Below are 21,316 nucleotides of genomic sequence, written 5' to 3' on the forward strand. Positions count from 1 at the left end.
GTCGCCAGAGGATGCGGAAGGATACGTGCGCAGTGACGCGACGGAACTGGAGACTCTGGTTCCTCCGCAGCGACGTGAGGTGAGAAGAGGAGGAGGAGGAGGAGGAAGAGGGGGAGCAAGGGAGAGAGAGGGGAGAGAGAGAGAGGAGAGAGAAGAGAGAGAGAGAGAGGAGAGAGAAGAGAGAGAGAGGGGGAGGGAGGGAGAGGCAGAGCGCTCAGTGTAACACTCAGCAGCATCATGGCACCCATCGGATTAAAGGCGGTGGTCGGCGAAAGTAAGATTCTTTTATTCTTACTTTGCTTTGTATTTGACATGTTACGTGGATGCTCTTGTGTGCGCAAAAAGCGCATTTGGCGCGGGCTTTTACGCGTTTTCGGCAAGCTGCGGATGTTCCCTACAGGGCATCTCGGTGGCGGCGATGATGATGAGGGTGATGATGAAGGTCGATGCTGGGTTGTATCCTATTGTAAAGCCCAACCTCACCAGCTCCCCGCGCTGCGGATGCGATAATTATATTCCCAGATGTGACAAAGCAGCGATGAACCCGCTGATCGACCACATCAGTCTCCCAAACGATGCAGAGATCCCCGGGCCAAGTCCAGCCCACATCCGCCTCTTCAGACTCCTCAATCAGCGTTTATTCTAAGAGACGCTGCGCTGCTTTAGCTGCAGCAGAAACTGCGGATTTTCCAGATTTGTGCTCGATAAGGTGATGCAAACACTCGCTCCCGAGGCGGCTCTCAGCCAGTTTCAGCTCGTAGCCAGTCAGATCGTAAATGTCTATAAAAAAAACAAGTGCAGAGTGGGATTCCCTGATTTCTGCCGCGCCTCACCCCCTCTGATGGATCCCGAACGGCTGCGTAAAACCAGAACCAAACTGCCATCATCGGCCGCTAAACGTTAATGGCGGATTTTGTATCCAAGAGCAGAAAGTTGGCTCAAAATTGCGCATTATCCGTGCCCAAGCTGTAACTACGGGGGATGCTATGTGCGCGTGTGGCCTTTGCAGGCGTTTACTGATCAAACCTACGTGTGTTAGCAGATTTAATCAATGGCTGGTGTATCATTCTAGTTTCATGCATTGTGGCGTGTGGCCGATGTCGGCGCATGCATCCCCACCAGGGTCAACTGGGTACAAGTGATGGTGGTGGAGATATTGTGAGACAGACCCCAAAAAAGTGAAGCTCCACGTCTCACAGGAGCTCCAATGAATTCAGCTGCACCTTCTCTTCTGTTTTTTGGACGCCCTGCCCTGCCCATGCTGCAGGATTCGCTCCACTTGCTTCAGATTATTGATCCCGATTCACATTTCACCACTGAAATGTGAACACCTGCAGCCATGGTCCGCTTGCGTGATCCTTTTTATATAAGAAATGACAATAATAATATTATCATCCCCCGTCTGTGCCAGTGAGGAAGGCAAGCAGGGATGAAGGTCCAGCTCTGATAGATTATGAGGTGACTCACGGAAGGTATCGTCATAAAAGGACACGTTTTGCAACATCCCATGTGCAAATGTGTGTTCTAGCAAGTCAGTCACACACATGGGGAGTTTATTGTGATGCTAAATTTGCCTTTGTGTTGACACAAACCATCGCTTTCGAACTGTTGGGGTTATTTCTTTAATCATCCTGCATTATTTGATTAATTTCTGGCTCATGTGACAATTGCATAACCCAGTTCGTGACACAGACACGCGCAGCTTCTGACTGTTGAGTGTATTTTCTGGAACGCTGTACGCACTCGCTGGTAGGTAAAGGCGGTCATGCAGTGAGCAACACCTGTGCTCTGTTTGGCTTAGACAGTGGGATGGGATTGGTGAGGGAATAGGGGTTTTAAAACCAAAAAAAAAAAGGTGGTGGGGGAAGGGGGCAGCATCATGGCTCTTCTCTGCAGCAGTGGATGGAGCAGGCAGGGTGAAAGAGGGGGATGGGCTGCAAGCATAGCTTCTCCCTCCGGTTCCATGACTGTATACGAGCATCAGCCCTAGAAATAAGGCCAGACTGGGCAAGGTATGACAACAATAAGATGGAAACCATTCAAACCACCGTGAATCATTGAGTGGAAGGAGCTCAGGAAGCCATTAATATAACAGCCATTAATATACACAGCACAGTATTTTAAAAGGGAAAGAGTGACATTCATGGTGAGAGAGTTCAATAATATTGTTCATTATGCTTAATTAGGTCTAACTAGGTTGCATAGAAGCATGCAAACAAGCATACACACAGAGTAATGACAACACTGTTTAGTGACCTTGGCAGCATGTTTTCTTTCTGTTCTTTATCAGCTGAGGATTCTCCAGTCACATCAGTCTGAGCACGTTTAATAATTATGTTGTTTTTGCTGTTGTTGTTATTGTTGTTATTGGCAGCCATCATGTGGAATCAGTCTTCATCGTCACGTGTGGATATCTTTGTGTCTCACACGTTACTTCCTAAACTGTGGATTAAACTACTGATATGGGCAGTCACTTAAAGTATAAACGACTGAAGTAATGATGCTCAACATTTAAGAGGAAAAATACATTCAACATATATGAAGGTGTTAAGGAAAGAGACTTTCCAGCTAAATCCATAGGAACGAAAACAAAAGCCTGATTCAAAATCATGTGACAGGAAACACCTGGCATCAACTGACCTGTGTGTGTGTGTGTGGGGGGGGTATTCTGTCCTGAACATTAATTAGTGAAAACATCGTTATTGTCTACACTTTTGATGCCACAGTTTCATTGATATGAAATGAGTAAATAAGTGGTGAAGGCCCGTGTGGTGTTAGAGGGAAATAGTCCGTTACCGGAGTCAAAGGCAGGAGAGGTTTTAGGTGTTGTTCATGGTTGTTTTGGGGGGTTATAAAAACGACTGAAATCCTCAATCAAGCTATTGTTTAAGCGACTGTATAATCACCTGTGGACTGTGGATTATTTATCTGCTATCATGACAAGCCTGCTGACCTTTGACCCTGAGCACAGTTACAGGTTTAAAGTGTCTAATTCCTGGATTTTAATGTAGTTTAGAAATAGCACACTTGAAAACACAAGCAGTATTATGTCTAAATGCATGGCTCGTATCAAATGTCTGGGAGGACAGACAACAGAGGACAGTTACCTGCACACACACACACACACACACACACACACGCGCGCGCACACACACACACACACACACACACACACACACGCACAGGCCTTTGATACCAGAGCATTAAACACGTCTGGGCTTGGTTTGTGACGCAGCGCCTGCTGCTGTTGGGCCTCAATAAAATGCAAATACAAACACGCACACCAATAAATCCAGGCGGAAATGTCACGTCTCTGTGGTTACAGAGCGTGGAAGGCTGGCAAAAACAGAGCTTCCTGATGCAGGGCTCACATGACTTCCCTTTCATTGAGGAAGAGTGCTGTGTCAGAGCTAGCAGATAGCGTCCTCCTCTTCTTCCTCATCTTCCTCATCTTCCTCCTCCTCTGCCCACTCTCCTCAACAGCATGTGACCGCGCTCTTCATCCTCACACACACGCTGTGGAGGCACGTTTGAGCCTTACTTACAGCACATAGCATGAATGCAGCAAAGGCTGGGAAGCACTCATTGTCCAGCATTAAGCAAGAACAGGAAATGTACGTTAAAGACAACGAAAGACAAAAACGGCGCGTGTCTTTGTGTGACAGGTTGTTATTGTTCAGTTGTCTGCAGAGATAAAATTAGAATCATTTGGGTTGTTGTGTTGCACAGGAGCCCAAAAGCTGTTAGACTTTCACTTTGGAGATATAATGATTCTCAATTTAAGGGTTGTCACACACCTTCATAAGGGAAAATGGCTTTAATTCTTATAAATTGAGGATGACATAGCAGGAACAAATTAGCAACAGAAACCCTGCTCTGCTCAGTCGGTCAAACCTGTTCCTGCTCTGTAAAACACACCCTGAAAACACACATCCAGCAGCATCCATCTGGGATAAGAGAAGTTAATGAGCTTCACTAATTAGTTACAACCCAAACAGAATTCCTTGTATTTCTTTGCAGTTGCACACGAAGTGTGTTTTAGGCTGCGGATTCTGTACGTCCCTGCCGAGTGTGTGTTAAGAGAACCTGCCTCTCCCGCTGTGTGTGGATGGGTGTCGTGATTCTGTGGTTGCTTTACAACCAACTCATTCTAGCTTGGGCTGGTTGCTGTGTTACGTAACTGTAGCCTCTGAGACCAGACAGCAGGCCTTGAATTGGATTTTGGAGATTGCTGCTGGTGACACAGCCTTTTTTTAACTGTAACTTTCTAGATTCTGACTCAGGCATATCTTTTAGATTAAGATGCTAGCGGCGGCGCTTCGTGTTTCCGCCTGTCTCTTTAAGATCGGCCATGTCGGACCTCAAGGGATCGACGCTTCTGTGAAGCTGAGATCCAGTGGAGAAAAAAAATGGGTCATGCACTGATCGGAAGAGGTGTTGATGAAACTACCACCCTCTCTGTTGTCTCCTCATTTCTTCATAATGTAGTTAATCTGCACCTGCTAGGAAGAGCTGTGGGGCTTTTTCCTTCGGTGGGACTGTTGGATCCTGTATTTTTGTTCCTTTGTTATCAGGAGGTCATCGAGGCAGAAGCTCCAGCGGTGATTCTCTGCTGCTGCCGTGGCGTGTACCTTCTCTCTCCTGTTCCTTCCGCGCCACAGTCAGGGGCCGCAGCAGAGGAAATAGGAAACCAAATGTCGGATATCCCTTCCGCTTCTTTGTGTTCAGATCTGTCTCGTCCCGCGGTCAGCAAACTCCACTTTGTGTAAAACTAAGATCTTTCCGGGCGTTATAAGTAAACTGGATTTTACACTTCAGCTGTTATGGGCCGCAGAATTGGCTGTGTGGTCAGAGTCCCAGTCCTGGCTCTTAATAAAATGAGTGTGTTGTTTTGTCTGGTCTGCTGAGGCAGCAGCTAATAGAAGATGCTGGAAATAGACTGAAGCGGAGTCTGGGAGTCTCGCCGACATTTAATGAGAATAATGTTGGGACTATTCCAAGATCATATGTCCCACCGGGGGTCAAACACAGTTCCTCCGACTCACAGGAGGAGTAGAGCGAAGTCTGCCACCGTTCACTCGGTCACATTCTCAGTCAGGCTGCCTTCAAATTCCTCCAATGAAATCTGGTTTTTGACCTTGTCAAAGGTGTAAAGAACTTGTGTGTTCCACCTCACACACCATGACCAAAACACACAGTCGACACAGTCGACACAGTTGAGCAACCAGGAAATATGTTGGTAGCTGATAACCAGTCCTGCTGTGCAGGCGTTCGGATTAACGTTGTCCAGATGAAGACGGGAACGCCCAACTTTCCAGTTTGATGCACCAACGTCTCTGGAGTTCTGGCTATAATCATACTACCATCCACAATCTCCACATTTTACACTTGTATCTGAATTCTAGCTAAAGTGTTTTATCCTCTAAGAATTCCTAATCTCTCAGATTCATTTACTTCAAACTGAGAAAACAGATTCTGATGTAATATGATACAATTATACTGTATTCTAAATGTGACCATAGATTTTAGGACTGTCAGACCATTTTTACCAGATTAATCACAGGGCAGCTGGGTTAATCTTGACTGATCAGAATTCAAAGATTGCCTGATAAATTAAAGGTGATTGATCTTGTCAAAAGAACTTTTGAACTCCATCTCACTCTTTGGTACTCTGAAGGGTCCAGCGGTTAATCTTCAATCCCATCCGATATTTGGCAGTAATTCACCCAGAAAGGATTCATCCTAATGCTGTTGGCAGATGGTTGGTCCAGTGATTTAGCCAATATTGGGATTGTAGCGTAAACACAGAGGTCAGGTCACGTCCGTCACCATGGAGGGATTACTCATCCTCTGGCCGTTTCAGATTACAGCACAACGGATAGTCCCTCATCAGTGAGATGATTTATTCCATGATCTGTTGTTGACCTTGTTGGAGGCCACATTTCTCTTCTGCTTGTTATTCTGGTGCAGTGGGGGAAATGCATTCTGGGAAATTAAAAGTTGCAACAGAAGCCGGCAGGATGCAGCTATTACGGCTGCTTTTCATTTGATTTGAACAAATAAATATATGTATTCATTTTAAATATGCGTTAAAAATGGATCTTTGAAATGAATAAACTTAAGCAATCTTAAAGAAATAAAACAAGAAAGGATGAAAGAAAAAGAAAGGAGGTGTGAATAATCCTCCTGAAGCATCACACCATTTAACACTGTCATACATGAACAAGAACACATTTTCTGGAGGGTTCTAAGAGTTTAAGATGTTCAGATACTCATTAATATATGTAAGAAGCATATTTCAAAGAAGTCCTGTCATGAAACAAATGTACATGTATATGTGTCCACATGTCCTAGAGGGGCTAGAAGCTTTAAACTACCATATGACATCTGTTTATTGTAGATTATAAATCCAGATTTTAGCAGCCTATAGCGTCCCATTTGTATATCACACTATCTCCATGTTGGTTAAATTTGCTGCTAATCCACTGTTTTGACTTTTCCAGAGATTATGAATGATGTGATCAAGAAGGTGAAGAAGAAGGGAGAATGGAAGGTAAGACGTGCACAGTCAGGGACAATATCCTGAAAACAACCTTTTGGGATCTATGCAAACCGGTTTTGGCAAAAATATAACATTTGTGTGCATTAAATTGGAGCAACGCAAATATGAATTGGCAGATTTATTTGAACAGCACAATCCAAGAACAAGGTGAAGATATAATTCATCAGGACAAAAATGTTAGAAGACAGAGATAAAAAACAGTAATATTATAATGTATAGACAATTTTCATAATGTGGTTCTGAAAAACTCCCTCCACAATTTATTGATTTCAAAAAGCAATTCGATAAATATGGCAAAGAATTTAGTAGTAACATATAAAGACTCTGACAGCTGAGTCTGTGTGATTGTTTAAGTATAGAAAAATTATTTTAAAGGCTTTTTTGTAATTATCTAATACACAAATGTTCATTCATTTAGTTATTGAGTTTCCATAATGAGGATTTATAACCATCAGCATATTTCAGGTAGCAAACTTTAATGTATAAACCTTCCCCACTAGTGCTGATTAAAAGCCATAAATTAACTGGATGGTTATGAAATACTGCAGGTCTGTGCACTGTGGCAGTGGCTCACTTGAAGCAATTCCCTAAATTGAGTTTTAGTGGCACAAATTGCTGCCAAATAATCTTGTGGCCATAGAAGGTCAAGTCTGTGCAGCGTCCTGCTTGAGGATTGCATCCAAAATATCCCCCCAAAATTCAGGAAATAAGGAAAATTCAGGGCAGTTTTAAACACAAAACAGGGCTTTAAGCTTCCTGCAAGTCCAGAGGTGGTCAGATTTTTTACATTGTAGTGAACATAAGTGGTGATTTTCTTCAATGAGTTTTCACAAGATATCAAATAATGAAATCAATCATCAGTTTTATGTTTGCAGGTCAGCGTTTATGGTGACAACAGCTGGATCTGACCTGTGATGTTCATGACAAACCTAATTTTTACAGCTCAAGTCTTCTTTTCTGTTGCCAGGCGCTGATCGTGGATCAGCTGAGCATGAGGATGCTGTCGTCCTGCTGCAAGATGACAGACATCATGACCGAAGGCATCACCAGTAAGAGATGGCCACAACGGCTGTTTTATCAATGGCTATGCTTTTTGGGAAGTGTTATGGAGTGTGCCCGTCTGTTTCCCCAGTTGTGGAGGACATCAACAAGAGACGAGAGCCTCTGCCCAGCCTGGAGTCCATTTACCTGATTACCCCCACTGAAAAGGTGCGCTGGCTCTTTGCTCGTCCTTCACGGTGTGTTTGCAGAGGCGGTTCTGCAGCTGCACGGGAGACGTGAAACACCTGCGTGTGTTCAAACACACTGGCTGACCGCTAAATTAATCAAACACTGTCACACACGCAAGGCTATGATTGATCACTGCAGCCTGTCCCCAGTATCCCCCGACGTTACAGTGAGAGGCTCTGCAAGTGTTGATAATTGACTAATGAGGACTAAAATAATAAGAAAGCAGCAGTTTTAAGTGTTTTCTAGGTTCTATGCGTATAAAGTTTGATTATTCTTTCGCTAACGCTTCATTTTATTTTGTTTGTGTCTCACTCGCTGTTTCAGTTGACATGGTTAGTTATTATTTTTTCTGTTTTATCATTTGTTACATGTCCTGTCTCTCTGTTTGATGTGTGCGTCTTTCCTTTGTGTCTTCTCTTCATTTACATTCAATTAACACTATCAGTAACATTGCTGATAGGGTTGCTCTTTTCCTTTTGTTTTCTTCACAGTAACCCTTTTTTGCTATTTTTTTTCTTTATTGTTTTACTATTTTTTGTCATTCTTTTAATGATGGTGATTTACCAACTGAGTTTTGTTGAGCCAGTTTTAAAGAGAAAGACCTACGAGTGTAAATGAGGTTATTTTCCATCTACGGTGTTGTTATTAGCATCATTTGTTTTATCTGTCCCACCCTTCATGCCTCAGATGTGTGTTTAGTTTTCTCCACCTTTTGTCTGTGTATGTTGTTTGCTGTTTAGCTTCATGTGTATTTTTAGTGAGTCGGTCTTGAACACGTGACAGTTTGTGGGATCCTCCTGTTTGTATTTGGTGTGAAACTGACCTCCTCGTGGATTCCACCCTTTTAGCTCACAGTACCTGGGACGTAGATCTCAGCAAATTCCATTTCCTTCCCTTTAGTGGGGCCCAAACTGTGTCGTCCTTGGCACATTTTATAACAATGTATAATAATAATGATAATGGCCTTTGAAAGCTACAAAATATAAACAGCACAAATCTCTTTACAGCCTGCGTTGCCTTGCTGTCTGGTTCATGATGACCTTGGCAGATAGTTTGGATTTTATGAAGTAATAATGAAGAAAATATGAATGGTGGTAGCTCAGCTGCGGTCATTACACTTTAAGTAAAGGAAGTAGTGACACCTCCGTTTACAGTGAGCTAAACTGCACTCTGGTAAGTGACTGTGGTTTACTCAGCAGTCTGTTTCTGTGTCCTCAGTCTGTCCGAACACTCATCTCAGACTTCAAAGATCCTCATTCAGCTAAATACAAGGCAGCTCATGTTTTCTTCACTGACTGTGAGTACTAAGATTGACTTCAGGACCTCTCTGTTGTCTTTCAAAACATGCCTGTATCCCAGAATTCACAGCACCGCAAACAACCAAACTCGCCCTCATAGCTCAGATATACGTTTCTCTAAAGCCACATGATGGAAGTCAACACCGCTTTAAGCTAATAAGGGTAACTGTTTTTCTGGATCTCTAGCCTGCCCTGATCCTCTCTTCAATGAGCTGGTGAAAAGCCGTACTTCCAAAGTCACCAAGACTCTGACAGAGATCAACATCGCCTTCCTGCCCTACGAGTCGCAGGTAAATATCCAGCTGTGCACGGTATGGGCGGGTAATAACTGCACATTTTAGTGTTTGCACTTGTTGTTTATGCTGCTTTTGTCACAGAAATGATGAGCACAGGCAGGAATATCAACAGTCACCTTAGGGATGGATAAAAAAAGAGAAATACACACTCGTGGTTTCGCTGTGAAATATTTTTTTTGTAATTGCTGTACATTGTTTACAGCTTTACACCTTTTGATTTAATTTTGATTCGCCTAAATGCTTTCCGGACTCCTGATTTGATCCCTCTCATTCTCTTCCACCTTTGGTCCAACCTTCGCTGTCTCAGAAGTTCGACCCACAATGCTTTGCTCTCTGCTGTCTGCTCTGATTAGTTCAGAGTCACTGGTTTTATGCTTCAGGCGTTGAGCTGCCTCAGAGCTCCGCCCACATGGCGAGGCGCTCACTCAATAGGATGAACCCATGTCTCGTACAGCAGACTGTAACCAATGGCAGCCAGAATGACAGGAACCCATCTGCAAAGCAGCATGTGACCATGGGCAGATGGGGCAGAAGGAGAGGATGTAGGGGAGAAGAGGAGGAAGCAAGGAAGAAGGAGAGAGGAAGGATGGGGAAATGGAAATGTGCTGGGCTGACAGGAGAAGTAAATAGCGACATAGAGAAAAGGCATGTGCGTAAATAATGAAACGAGTTGAATCACAAAAAGGAGAGAATATAGGTAGTAAAAGCTCAATAAAAGACCGTAAGTGCATCCCTGGTGTTAATGGTGTCAGTCTGGATTTTGAGCCATCATTTTATTATTCAATATGTGTTTAATTATGTTGTATATATTATTTTACGAGGGCTTTTTGATGGTATTTTTGGTAGTCTTCTATATCAAACAGTGTTTTCACTGGTCAGGTCAGAAGCTTAGCATGTGCGTCTTTGAGTCCTTCATAACTCTGAGAGTGTCCTTGAGTAGCATTGAGATGTATCTTTTTTTTTCAAACTTCTTTTGTAGTATCCTTTCCCCCAGAAGAGCCTGGAGCTCAAATTATTATTTAAGTCTCATTTACTCAACACATTTTTCTACTCTTCAAAACCATCTCAGGATTTACTCCTGTCACGAGTCACCGCCGCAGAAATCATCAGCTACCAGTTATTGTTAATTTTGCATTAATTTTGCTACAGGTTCCTGGCAGTGTATAACCTGCCCAACCGGTCTGTACCGGGCAGAAGATGAAAAGCAAACGTGTGATGGTGGAGTCCACCTTTGTGTGTGCAGGTGTACTCTCTGGACAATCCTGATGCCTTCCACAGTTTCTACAGTCCCCACAAGACCCAGCTGAAGAACCCGGTGATGGAGAGGCTGGCGGAGCAGATTGCCACACTCTGTGCCACCCTGAAGGAGTACCCTGCAGTCCGATACCGAGGGTGAGCAGTAGGGGGCGCAATTGATACGTTTTATTTGGATTAAATGGATTAAATAAAGTTCCTTTTGTTAGATAAGGTGTTCAAATCTTTTGACTGATCTGCTTTCTACCATTTCTCTTCTTCTTCTCACTTTATCTCACATCCCTTTATTTTCTGCCAATCTAACAGTGAATACAAAGATAATTCCACCTTGGCTCAGCTGGTTCAGGACAAACTGGACGCTTACAAGGCTGACGACCCCACCATGGGAGAGGTCAGAAGCAGTAATTTGTCGTTTTCTTTTTCTTTTTTTGACTGGGCCACGATCAAACTCTGCATTTAACATAACAGCAGTGACCTATATGTTGATTTTCACTCCTGCCCATTTCCCCCCTCCCCAGGGTCCAGACAAAGCACGTTCACAGCTGATCATCCTGGACAGGGCATTCGACCCTGTGTCTCCTGTCCTGCACGAGCTTACCTTCCAGGCTATGGGCTACGACCTGCTGCCAATCGAGAACGACGTCTACAAGTAGGACAAACACTCCCACTATGTGTATTTTACAGCTTGAATAAGCCCCCGCTACAGCAAGCTCGTTCTTCTGACAAAGTGGGACTTTTCGTGGGACTTTTCCTCTTCAGGTACGAGACCAGTGGCATCGGAGACTCCCGTGAGAAGGAGGTCCTGCTGCATGAAGATGATGATCTGTGGGTCAGCCTGAGGCACAAGCACATAGCAGAGGTCTCCCAGTGAGTACGGCTCACATTTTTTGCACATAGTGAAGTGTCTCGCTTGTGTCTTACTGCCTTTTCTGCTGTTTTCAGGGAAGTGACGCGTCAGCTAAAGGAGTTCTCCTCCAGCAAGAGGATGAACACAGGAGAGAAGGTATTAATACGACTGTTACAACCATCACCACCACTACGGCTAACGCTGTAACTGCTGCTGCTTCTGCTAGCTCAGGGGTGGGCAAACATTTTGATTCGTGGGCCACAATGGGTTCTAACATTTGACAAAGGGGCCGGACCAGGAGCAGATGGATGGATGGAGTGCTTTGGTAACCTCACCTCATTGGAGAAAAAATACACATCTTGGGATATGGAGAAAACATGTGCTTTAATTTCAAATGAAAATGAAGAGAAGCATTACAACAAAATATCTGACTTTGGAATGAGCACTGAAAGTTCTGTTATCCTTCAGGATATCACCGTCACTCTCCTCCTGACTGTCTTTTTTCTAGTGGGAAAACACCAGAATTGCAGTGAAAATTTAACATTAACAAGGTTTATTCATTTAATTTTTCAAGTTTGGCGGGCCGGATTAAAACGTTTAACGGGCCGTGTGTGGCCCCCGGGCCTTAGTTTGCCCATGCCTGTGCTAGCTGATGGTGATGATTTTGTTGCTGCTGCTGAAAAACAAAATCCTGATTAATGAATGTATAACCATATACAGTATATATATGTATATATATATATATATATATATATATGTATATTAGTACAGCCTTATTTAAAAGGACCTCTGAGAGTCTGGAAAATCAGCTGAGGTGGAAAATCGGCTGCTAAATAACAGAAATGATGAAATTCAATGAAATTTGTCTTTGACAGAGGGCCTGTGGTGCAGCCTACACAGCACAGATGACTACATGTGACATAATGTCCATGATTTAGTGTGTATAGGATAACTGAATGAAATTTAATCTATTTTTTCATCGCATAGATGCAAACATTATTTAATGCACAATATTAGAAATTGCGTTCAGTTGATGTTGTGTTTTTGTTTTTCCACAGACCACAATGAGGGATCTGTCCCAGATGCTGAAGAAGATGCCGCAATACCAGAAGGAGCTCAGCAAGGTGAGTCTGTGTATGTGTGTTCTTGTACATGCTATATAGGAAGCTATATAGGTAAGGAAGGAAGGAAGGAGCCGAGGGAAGCATTATGTCCTCACAAAGATGGAAGTAAAACTGTGTGTTTTGTGACTGGGCCTTGTGTTCTTTTCAGTACTCCACTCATCTGCAGCTAGCTGAGGACTGCATGAAACATTACCAGGGAACAGTGGACAAACTGTGTCGCGTGGAACAGGTGAGAACAAGACAAGAGCTGTGGAGCTGTGTTTTTGAGACTGTGTTAAATCATGCATGTTTGTCTGTCTAAGGATCTGGCTATGGGCACAGACGCCGAGGGAGAAAAGATCAAAGACCCCATGAGGGCCATTGTGCCCATCCTGCTGGATGCTAATGTCAGCACATATGACAAAATCCGCATTATTCTGCTCTACATTTTCCTCAAGAATGGTAAGAAGGACTAGAGGAAGACATTTAATCTGTATTTTCCTCTTTGGAGCACCTCCAACTGATTCATTCGCTAATTTTTTCTTCCCCACAATGTGGCTCAATAAAATAAATCACCTCTGTGTGAGCTCAGCATGTCTGATTTTCAGGAAACACGAACATTTGTCTCCAGGTATTACAGAGGAAAACCTGAACAAACTGATCCAGCATGCTCAGATTCCCCCTGAGGACAGCGAGATCATCACCAACATGGCTCACCTGGGCGTTCCCATCATCACAGATGTAAGCCCACCTCACCAACACCAACGCGCCTGTCTCCTCCTCTCCTTTTCCTTACTTCTTTACTTGGTTATTGTGCAACCTGCAGCTGATTCTGATCATCATTTCGTCTGTGTGGTCTACACTCTGCCCCGTCTTATTAGTCCACCCTCCGCAGAGGAAAGAAGTTGGACAGGAAGGAGCGCGTGAGCGAGCAGACCTATCAGTTGTCCCGCTGGACACCGCTGGTGAAGGACATCATGGAGGTGTGTTTGTTGGATCTCTACAGTGGACGCTACATGTTCTTCATTTAAACTGCTGCTTCCTGTTTTTTCCTCTTTACAAACATGTAGCCAACGCCAACAAACTGTTAATTTGACATCCTAAATCATCTCATTTTCCCAGGGAATCTTCCTGTACCTGTTTGTTACGTGGTAAATGTAAAGCCACCATTGAAGTGTGTGTGTGTGTGTGTGTGTGTGTGTGTGTGTGTGTGTCTGTGGTTAAGTCTGCTAATGATGAGGTTTTGTCTTTTTGCTTACTTACAGGATGCTATAGATGACAAGCTCGACACCAAGCACTATCCTTACATCTCCACTCGCTCCTCTGCATCGTTTAGCACCACAGCAGTCAGGTACACGTGCACACACACACACACACACACACACGCACACATACATACACACACACATGGAGAGCAGGGAGGAGATACTGACAGTAACAAATGTAGGAAATGTAGGAAAAACATTTAATTAGTGTTTCAATCACTTCTTATAACAATTCTTGAAATCGAAAGTAGTATTAGTATTAGTTAATATTATTAGTATTAGTTAGTAATGAATAAACAATTGAAATTAGATGAAATCTGAAGCTGAAGTGTTTGGATTTCTGACCAGAAACCTTCTGGTTCATTGTCATCCATGTATGTTTTTAATGTTCTCAAGGGGAAAAGCATAATTTATGTCAGAGTTACTTTTAAAATATTGCTTGTGCTAAATTGCAGGTATAACCTCATATACTGAACAGATTTCTTTGTTACTGCCCCCTAGAGGCAAAAGCCTGTATCGTAATTAACACTAGTTTTCTTCTGTTTTTTATATATATATGTACAGTTTCAGCATCTAAAGATGCCTCTTAGCTGCTTCCAAGGATTATATTTATTTGTAAAAGTGTGTTAACAATATATATATATTTATTTGGATATTTATTTTACTTTATATATGTCTATTTCATAGTCTTTATTTTAGAGTAGAGTTGGTAAAAGAAGAATGGATCTGAATCAGTAAAATTGTTTTTCCTGTTTCTCCGTCAGTGCTCGGTATGGCCACTGGCACAAGAATAAGACTCCTGGAGAGTACCGCACTGGGCCACGCGTTCTAGTCTTCATCATCGGCGGGGTCTCCTTCAGCGAGATGCGCTGCGCCTATGAGGTCACACAGGCCAATGGGAAGTGGGAGGCCATCATTGGTAAGTAGTGCACCAGGAGGCGCTGCTGAGCTCCAGTCAGGAGCAAAATCTACGAGAAAGGTTCATTCTGACTGGCACAGTATCAGGGAGCATGGGGCGAGCTCGTCTGGATGCTGTATAGATTTCAAGATTAAGCTGCGGGTTGATTCCAACAAATGAAGGTTAAATGACTAATACAGGAAGTACAAATCATAAGGTGGATAGAGAGGTGCAACCTGGGGTGTAAAACAAGCACTAAAGCTTTTTTCCTGCACATTTGACCTTATACAAGATCATGAGATGAGCTGACATTTTTTTCTGCAATTTGAAAGAAAGGAGATTAAGTCTGAAACGCTTCAAAACGTGAAACGGGATCAATTTAAAATCGGGTCATATTCTGAGAATTTGTGAGTCTGCTACAAATAATAATTCAAAGGTTTGTTCTGTTACAACAACATCCAACACGGCTGCTATAAAAGAGCTAAAAAAGAACCCATCTATGTTGTGTTTATATGGCGTGACGCCCCTCTGTATTGTTTACTGTAATGTCTAAAGCTTCGCCAGCTAGTCTGTGCTTTTAAGTGTCCTGCTGGATTTTGTTGTCCTTTGCTTCAGCTGTTGTCTTTAAAACCAACTCGTGTCTGATTTGCAGAGCTGCCATGTCTTTCTCTGTGTCTCTGTCCTTGTTCAACATGGCGAGAGTGTGTGTGTGTGTGTGTGTGTGACCCTTCAATGGATGAGTGTGTCTCAGTCTGAGTGTTGCTTGTTTTTTTTAACCCTTGTGTCTTTTGGAGCGAGTGGGGCAAAGGTGTGCCATGTGCCGAGAGATGAGTGGTGAAGCCACCTCTGTTCCTCCGCAGGTTCCACCCACACGCTCACTCCCACCAAATTCTTATCGGACCTGCAGCACCCCGACTTCCGAGAGTCCACTAGGGTTTCCTTTGAGGACGCAGACTCCTCAGCCGAGTGAGGCAGAGGCAGATTGGGAGGGAGGGAGAGAGAAATCACACTGAAAAAAGTAAAGGCAGCCGCTCAAAGAAGCCCTTTCTGATCCTTCACAGCACAAGGGCTTCCTTCTTCTTTTTTTGATCACTCAGTGCTGTGTAGCTCCACCCACCTCCTCCTCCCCGTGTCCCTCAGGGATGGGCGACCTTTCCTCATTGCATGAACCCATGACCCAGTTAAGCTGTATCACCAATAGTGATACATAACAGGGAAGAAACCGGGATCAACGCCAGGCTCATGCAGAGCTCCCCTCCTCCTTTGCCTGTCAGGTAAAGGAGGAGGAGAATGGGGACAGAAAGGGGACAAGAACAGACAGCTACATCACAAATACAGTTCTATAATGTAGGGGTTGTTATACAAATGAGAAGCTATATGAGAAGATGGAGCTGGTTCCACAGTTCCACTAGCTTCTGTTTCATGGACATGCTGAGCTTCTGCTGTGGTCATTTTTAGGCAACAAAAGGATGCAAATCATTAAGGACTGAGAGACTTTACCTGTATGATTTCACCACAGAGGACGTTACTGCAGCTCTAAGAGGGAGGAGAGTAGGAGGAAGTTCATGTGTGAGGGGGTCGTGAGCCCATCCCTGCTGCCTCGTCACATCATCTCAACTGGGTGGATTAAATCCACACGACTGTATCGGCAGCCCACGGGCCCTTTGAGCCTTTTGAACACCAAACTCCAGATTTAATCTACCCTCAAGTTTCACCTTTATTAATTGTCACCTTTTTGTCACCACGTAACCCTTCCCAAAGACAATCACTCTGATTCATTGCAGTTTTTTTTTTTACAACAGGTTTGTTGGATTACAGAGAACTGTTCTCTGTTGTTTTGTTTTCCTGCTTCATTTTCCAGTATTTCGACTGTTTCCACCATGCTCACATAGCCTGTCTGCAGAGAGCGCTGAACATGAGCGTCACATGTTCCCGAGGCTGAGAGAAGGCCCAGGTTCGCCTGTGAGCGCAGCCTCCCTGCTGACAGTCTGAGAATGTAGCATCACTTCACCGGATATGCTTTAGCAAACTAACCAAATGCAACGATGCTGCACACTCCTCCCCCTGATTTAATGTTGAACCTTCTTCCTTTCCTCTAAAACTCCTCAAGGCTTTCAGTTCCCAGGTTTTCGATGCAAGAATTATTCACACGTTTCCAATACTGACACATATTTAGCCACATGTTAGACAGGATTCTGATCTCTACAAGATATTTGTCAACAAAATATTGATCAGCTTTGTCATGAGGATTAAAAACACTGAAACATGTGTGAGCGTAATGTGGTTGTCATCTACCTCAGTCTACTGTTCATTTAGATTTAGCAAGAAGGAAGCATTTGTTTCAGCCTACAGTCATGATATTATCATTGGAATTAATGGGCTAATTAATTTATTGACTTACTTTGCCCTATTAACCTTTATTTGATAACTGGAGACTAATGAGCTACTCTCTATACAACCACAAGGTGGCACTGTTTGCATCTAAAACTTAATTTCTCTTAAGAGTATCTTATGCTTGATGATTGACAGATAATTCATATCCATGGCATCCTGTCGCTCTCTTTCTTTTATAAATACACATTTGACAGATTTTAGCTCACAAGATTCAGCTGTTAAGGTTCCATCTCAGTATTCTGCTAAAGCACTATCGTTTACAGACTTTGTTTCCTCAGTGAGCATGAGCTCTCACCATGAGCACTATGGTCCCCCCCCCCCCCCCCCCCCCCCCCATAATGCAGCACCGTAGACCTCCTGAGCAAAATGACCATCACTAACGGCAACACGTCTGTGCTGTTGGAGCTCAACATCACAGTGTTTCTGTTTCAAAGGCCTCAAAGCTGCATGTTTGTGAGGAGACACTTCTGAGAAGCAGGCAAAGCTGGCTTGACCCACACTGAAATCCCTTGACACCAACAACGTCCTGCATTGCCATAGTAACCCAACTGCACATGAGCTTGCCTTCTTTTCTTGTTTCTACCTGTAACTTTCTCCTCTTCCTGACCTGGGCCCTCAGGGCCAAACAGGAAGAAACATGCAGTTTTGCAACAGAAACAACCCATTATTAGACTAAATATCGATTATTGTGTTAAACAGGTGAGAGAAGTAAATCAAACAGTGTCTTTGTCTTTCATCTGATGACGGATTACAGCTGCTGTACTCCATCTGCAAATGTGGGGATGAAGCGACAGACTTGTTTGCTTTACTTCAGCCCTGCACCTCTCTGTGTCTGAAATGTGTCTTCAGCTGTCACAACAGTTCATTTCTGTGTTGCCAGGGTTACCACGTTTAGTATTATTTTACACATTTATCGCAGACTTGGATTTCATAACACATTTTAAACAGATTTTGTGTTTTTGCTGTAGCTTTCTATTGATTTTCTGACAGCACATGACAACAATGTGCATGAGTTTAAAGGCAGAAAATGGTCACGTGACCATTTTTTAAAAAAACACCTGATTGGCTGTTTGGAGGTATCAGCCTGCATGCAATATAACATGTCTAGTAAATCAAAAATAATAAATATATCAACTCTAGTGTATTAACTTTGCTGTTGTTACTCACCATCATACTTTATAGAAATGCATAAACATCTACGTATGTCTAATCTGAATCAAAGGCAGAAGTCGTGTGTTTTGCCTTTTAGACTTAAAATAATGTCTGAAACTGACTGTTGTTGGTGCAAGTATGAAATATAATACTTTTGATTTTAGTGAAATGCAATTTAATATTTGCAAAATATATAGAATTCAAAGAAAGAGCATCTTTAGCTTTAGTTGTGCTTTCGGAGAGTTAAGGTTTGATTCTGCTCGTTGAACTGATCGAATGTCCCATTTTGGGTTAGAGGGCTCTTTCTGTCTTTAGTTTCATCCTTTTGTGCGAACGTCCCTCATTAACAAGCATCCATAGCCAGAGCTGAAAACACATTTTGAATCTTTCTCAGCCAAAATACGAAAATCTGACTCTACGTGCTTATGTGTGTGTGTGTGTCTTCAGGATCAACCAGCATCGTCACCCCCACCACCCTGCTGGAGCAGCTCAAGTCCATGAACAAACCAGATGAAGAAGTGACAAGTTAAACTCCTCCTGTCGCATCTCTCCACCCCCACCCCCCACTGGTTCACCTCAGTACCCCCCGCCCCCCCCCCCAAAAGCCCTTACATTGATCGTGTATGCATCTTGCTTGAGAAGACGAAAAAAAAAAAACAGATGACAAAAAATATATATGTTGTATCAAAGAAAACTGTTGCAAGTATTCTCATGTTTTACAATGGATGCAAATAAATGAGCTTATTTAAAACGGTTTAAATATCAAAAGAGAAGGCCATTTAAGACCTGAAGTACCAAAATGTAATATTATATGCTATGAAACCTGCTAGAATGTGTAAAAGTAGTAGTTTTCTTTTGATCCTTGGGGTTGCTTTCTCGTGAGTGTGGGTTTTGATTTGGAAGCAGTCGGAGGAGGGATGGGAATTGCGGCGTTTGTTATTAGGTGCGGATGCTCAGAAAGTAGCTTTTCTTTTTTCACGAGCTTGTATTAAAGTACATTCCGTCCTTCTCAAACCTCTCAACGTTACTCTTCACCTGTACACATACACTTTGTCGTCGTTAACAGATGCGTTTTATTCGATCTGTACTCGTGTGGCGCGACCTCTCAGCAGATTTGCACGGGGTGATTTCTTTGGTTTCTTTTTTATTCATTTCAGTGTTGAATATTCAAAGCTGGTATTTTTAGCACTGCTTTAGTGAAGGTGGGTTTAGGAGATGCTGTGAAAGCCTGGTTCATCCCTCCTCCAGCTGCTCAGGCCGTATTTACACAAACCACAAGCCTTTTCCTTTCTCCAGAGAAACTTTCCGTTTTAATGTCAAATAAAGGCCGTTGCTTGCGAATATTTAATAAATATTGTTAAAAGGGCCGGTTGTATTTCAGTATTGTATGCTGTCGGAGTAATCTTTGGTTAGTAATGATGTCTCATCGGGCCATGCACTGAGTAGTGTTGTGTAGCTGCCATATGTTGCCGTTTTAGCGTCTCACTGTTGACTGGTGATGTTTCTGACTGTGAACTAGTGATACTTTTCCTTTCTAAATGCCAACGTGCAGCCGCCGTGTTTGTGATGTTTAGCTGTAGTTGTTAGCTGTCAAACCCCCGGAAAAAGAAGTAATAACTATTTTTCCTCTGGTGCAATGTAAAACCCTCCACTGGTGAATGGCTTTGCTGAACACCCCCCTCCCCCCCCAGGCTCCTTGCTTTAATTCCTCCTATTTCCCAGCCAGACCAGTTGTATATTGCACTATGCTGCATTTTCTGTGATGCAAATGCTTGACTTTGTGTTTATGATTTTTTTGTTTTATTTTATTTACAGTTGTATAGGGTTTACGCTGTCAAATCAATCAGTTTATATCCAAATTATTTATCAGAGGAAAAAAGAAATATGATGCATTAGTCTGTCCTTAACTGTTATTGGGATTGTATGTTTGCGAGTGTTGAAGCACAAACAAAACTTCCATGTGTACCTAAATATGTAATAAGGCTGTCTAATAATAAATTGGCTTCAATTATGGTAAATTGTCCCATTTTTTTTATTAGAACAATGAGATCAGGAGTAAAATATCAGTCAGAGACACTAAAGCAAAAAAAAGCTAACAAATTCCACCAGAGTTTTACAAAAATATCATTGAATTTCACATAAAAACAAATTTCTACCTTAGTAGAGACGTTTTTAACATTATTAGTGGTCCTGTTTAGTATTCAGTACATTAAACTACTAATTTTAGTAGGCTAAAAAAGACTACAGTTAAAAATATGAATGGGTCATGTGACCAATGACTAAAAAACCCTGAGGAAATCCAGCATCTTTCATTGAATACAGTCTTTTTACATAATAGCTTGAAAAATGACCATTTATAAAGAATTTGACTGTGCATTTGGTCAACAGCGGAATCAACAGTATATTCACTTGCTGAGTACCACGCACCAACGCCGGACAAAGAATGTACACAATAAAACATGCTGGTCATGTGAACTATAAATAGCTCCACGCAAATATGGACGTTACCATTAGCGGCAAGAAGTCAGAATTCCCTCATTCATTAGAAAATCAATATGATCAATAACAATGTTAAAAAACTGATCTATGTCGCCACAGTTTGAGTGGAACTTACTTCTCTGAGTATCATTCCATCTGTCAAAAAAGGCCTCAGTGATACATAGAGATTGGTGACGTTACCATGGAGATCAGTTTGATGTCTGTCTTTGACTCAGCTGGGACATCAGTGGAGTGAGCAGCTGCTGCTGCTGGTGCAGTCCAAACCTCAGAGAGTGAGACATGTGTCCTGAGGTGCTCTTCATGTGCTTCGCTGCTCTGATGGCTTTGTTCAGTGAGCGGTCCAGGAAATTCCGCCCACCAGGAGGCGCTGCAAACTTCCGCGCTGCTTTTTGACTTCTGACTCCTGCTATTGTGTCGTTGTTGTTGCTAGGAGATGGACAGGATGGTGATGGGCACAACCTGAAGTGGGGGTCAACACAAAGAAATGTGACATCAGCTCGAGCCGAGGCAGGAAATAC

At 42.9% G+C, this 21,316-nt stretch overlaps 2 protein-coding genes across 7 annotated transcripts in view; one reads left to right on the forward strand and one right to left on the reverse strand.

The window, feature by feature from the left end:
* On the forward strand, positions 1–20,317 carry stxbp1a (syntaxin binding protein 1a). 2 transcript variants are annotated; one of them, XM_057018772.1, is made up of 20 exons: positions 1–274; positions 6,504–6,553; positions 7,530–7,611; positions 7,695–7,771; positions 9,011–9,089; positions 9,277–9,380; positions 10,630–10,778; positions 10,947–11,031; positions 11,159–11,289; positions 11,400–11,507; positions 11,583–11,643; positions 12,546–12,611; positions 12,760–12,840; positions 12,914–13,052; positions 13,222–13,331; positions 13,472–13,573; positions 13,856–13,941; positions 14,620–14,774; positions 15,614–15,771; positions 18,747–20,317. In XM_057018772.1, the coding sequence occupies exons 1-19, from the start codon at positions 238–240 to the stop codon at positions 15,721–15,723; spliced, it is 1,812 nt and encodes a 603-aa protein (XP_056874752.1). In that variant the 5' UTR covers positions 1–237; the 3' UTR covers positions 15,724–15,771; positions 18,747–20,317. The 2 variants fall into 2 exon arrangements, with proteins under 2 accessions (XP_056874752.1, XP_056874754.1); XM_057018774.1 differs by lacking the exon at positions 15,614–15,771.
* Positions 20,308–21,316, reverse strand: part of akna (AT-hook transcription factor) — an 11,998-nt gene continuing 10,989 nt past the window's right edge. For all 5 annotated transcript variants that reach the window (XM_057018771.1, XM_057018768.1, XM_057018770.1 and 2 more), the window contains exon 23: positions 20,308–21,257. In XM_057018771.1, the coding sequence (XP_056874751.1) occupies positions 20,987–21,257 (271 nt within the window). In that variant the 3' untranslated portion in view covers positions 20,308–20,986. The remainder of the gene's footprint in view (positions 21,258–21,316) is intronic.

Source organism: Takifugu flavidus, chromosome 20 (assembly GCF_003711565.1).
Source record: "Takifugu flavidus isolate HTHZ2018 chromosome 20, ASM371156v2, whole genome shotgun sequence".
Taxonomy (NCBI): domain Eukaryota; kingdom Metazoa; phylum Chordata; class Actinopteri; order Tetraodontiformes; family Tetraodontidae; genus Takifugu; species Takifugu flavidus.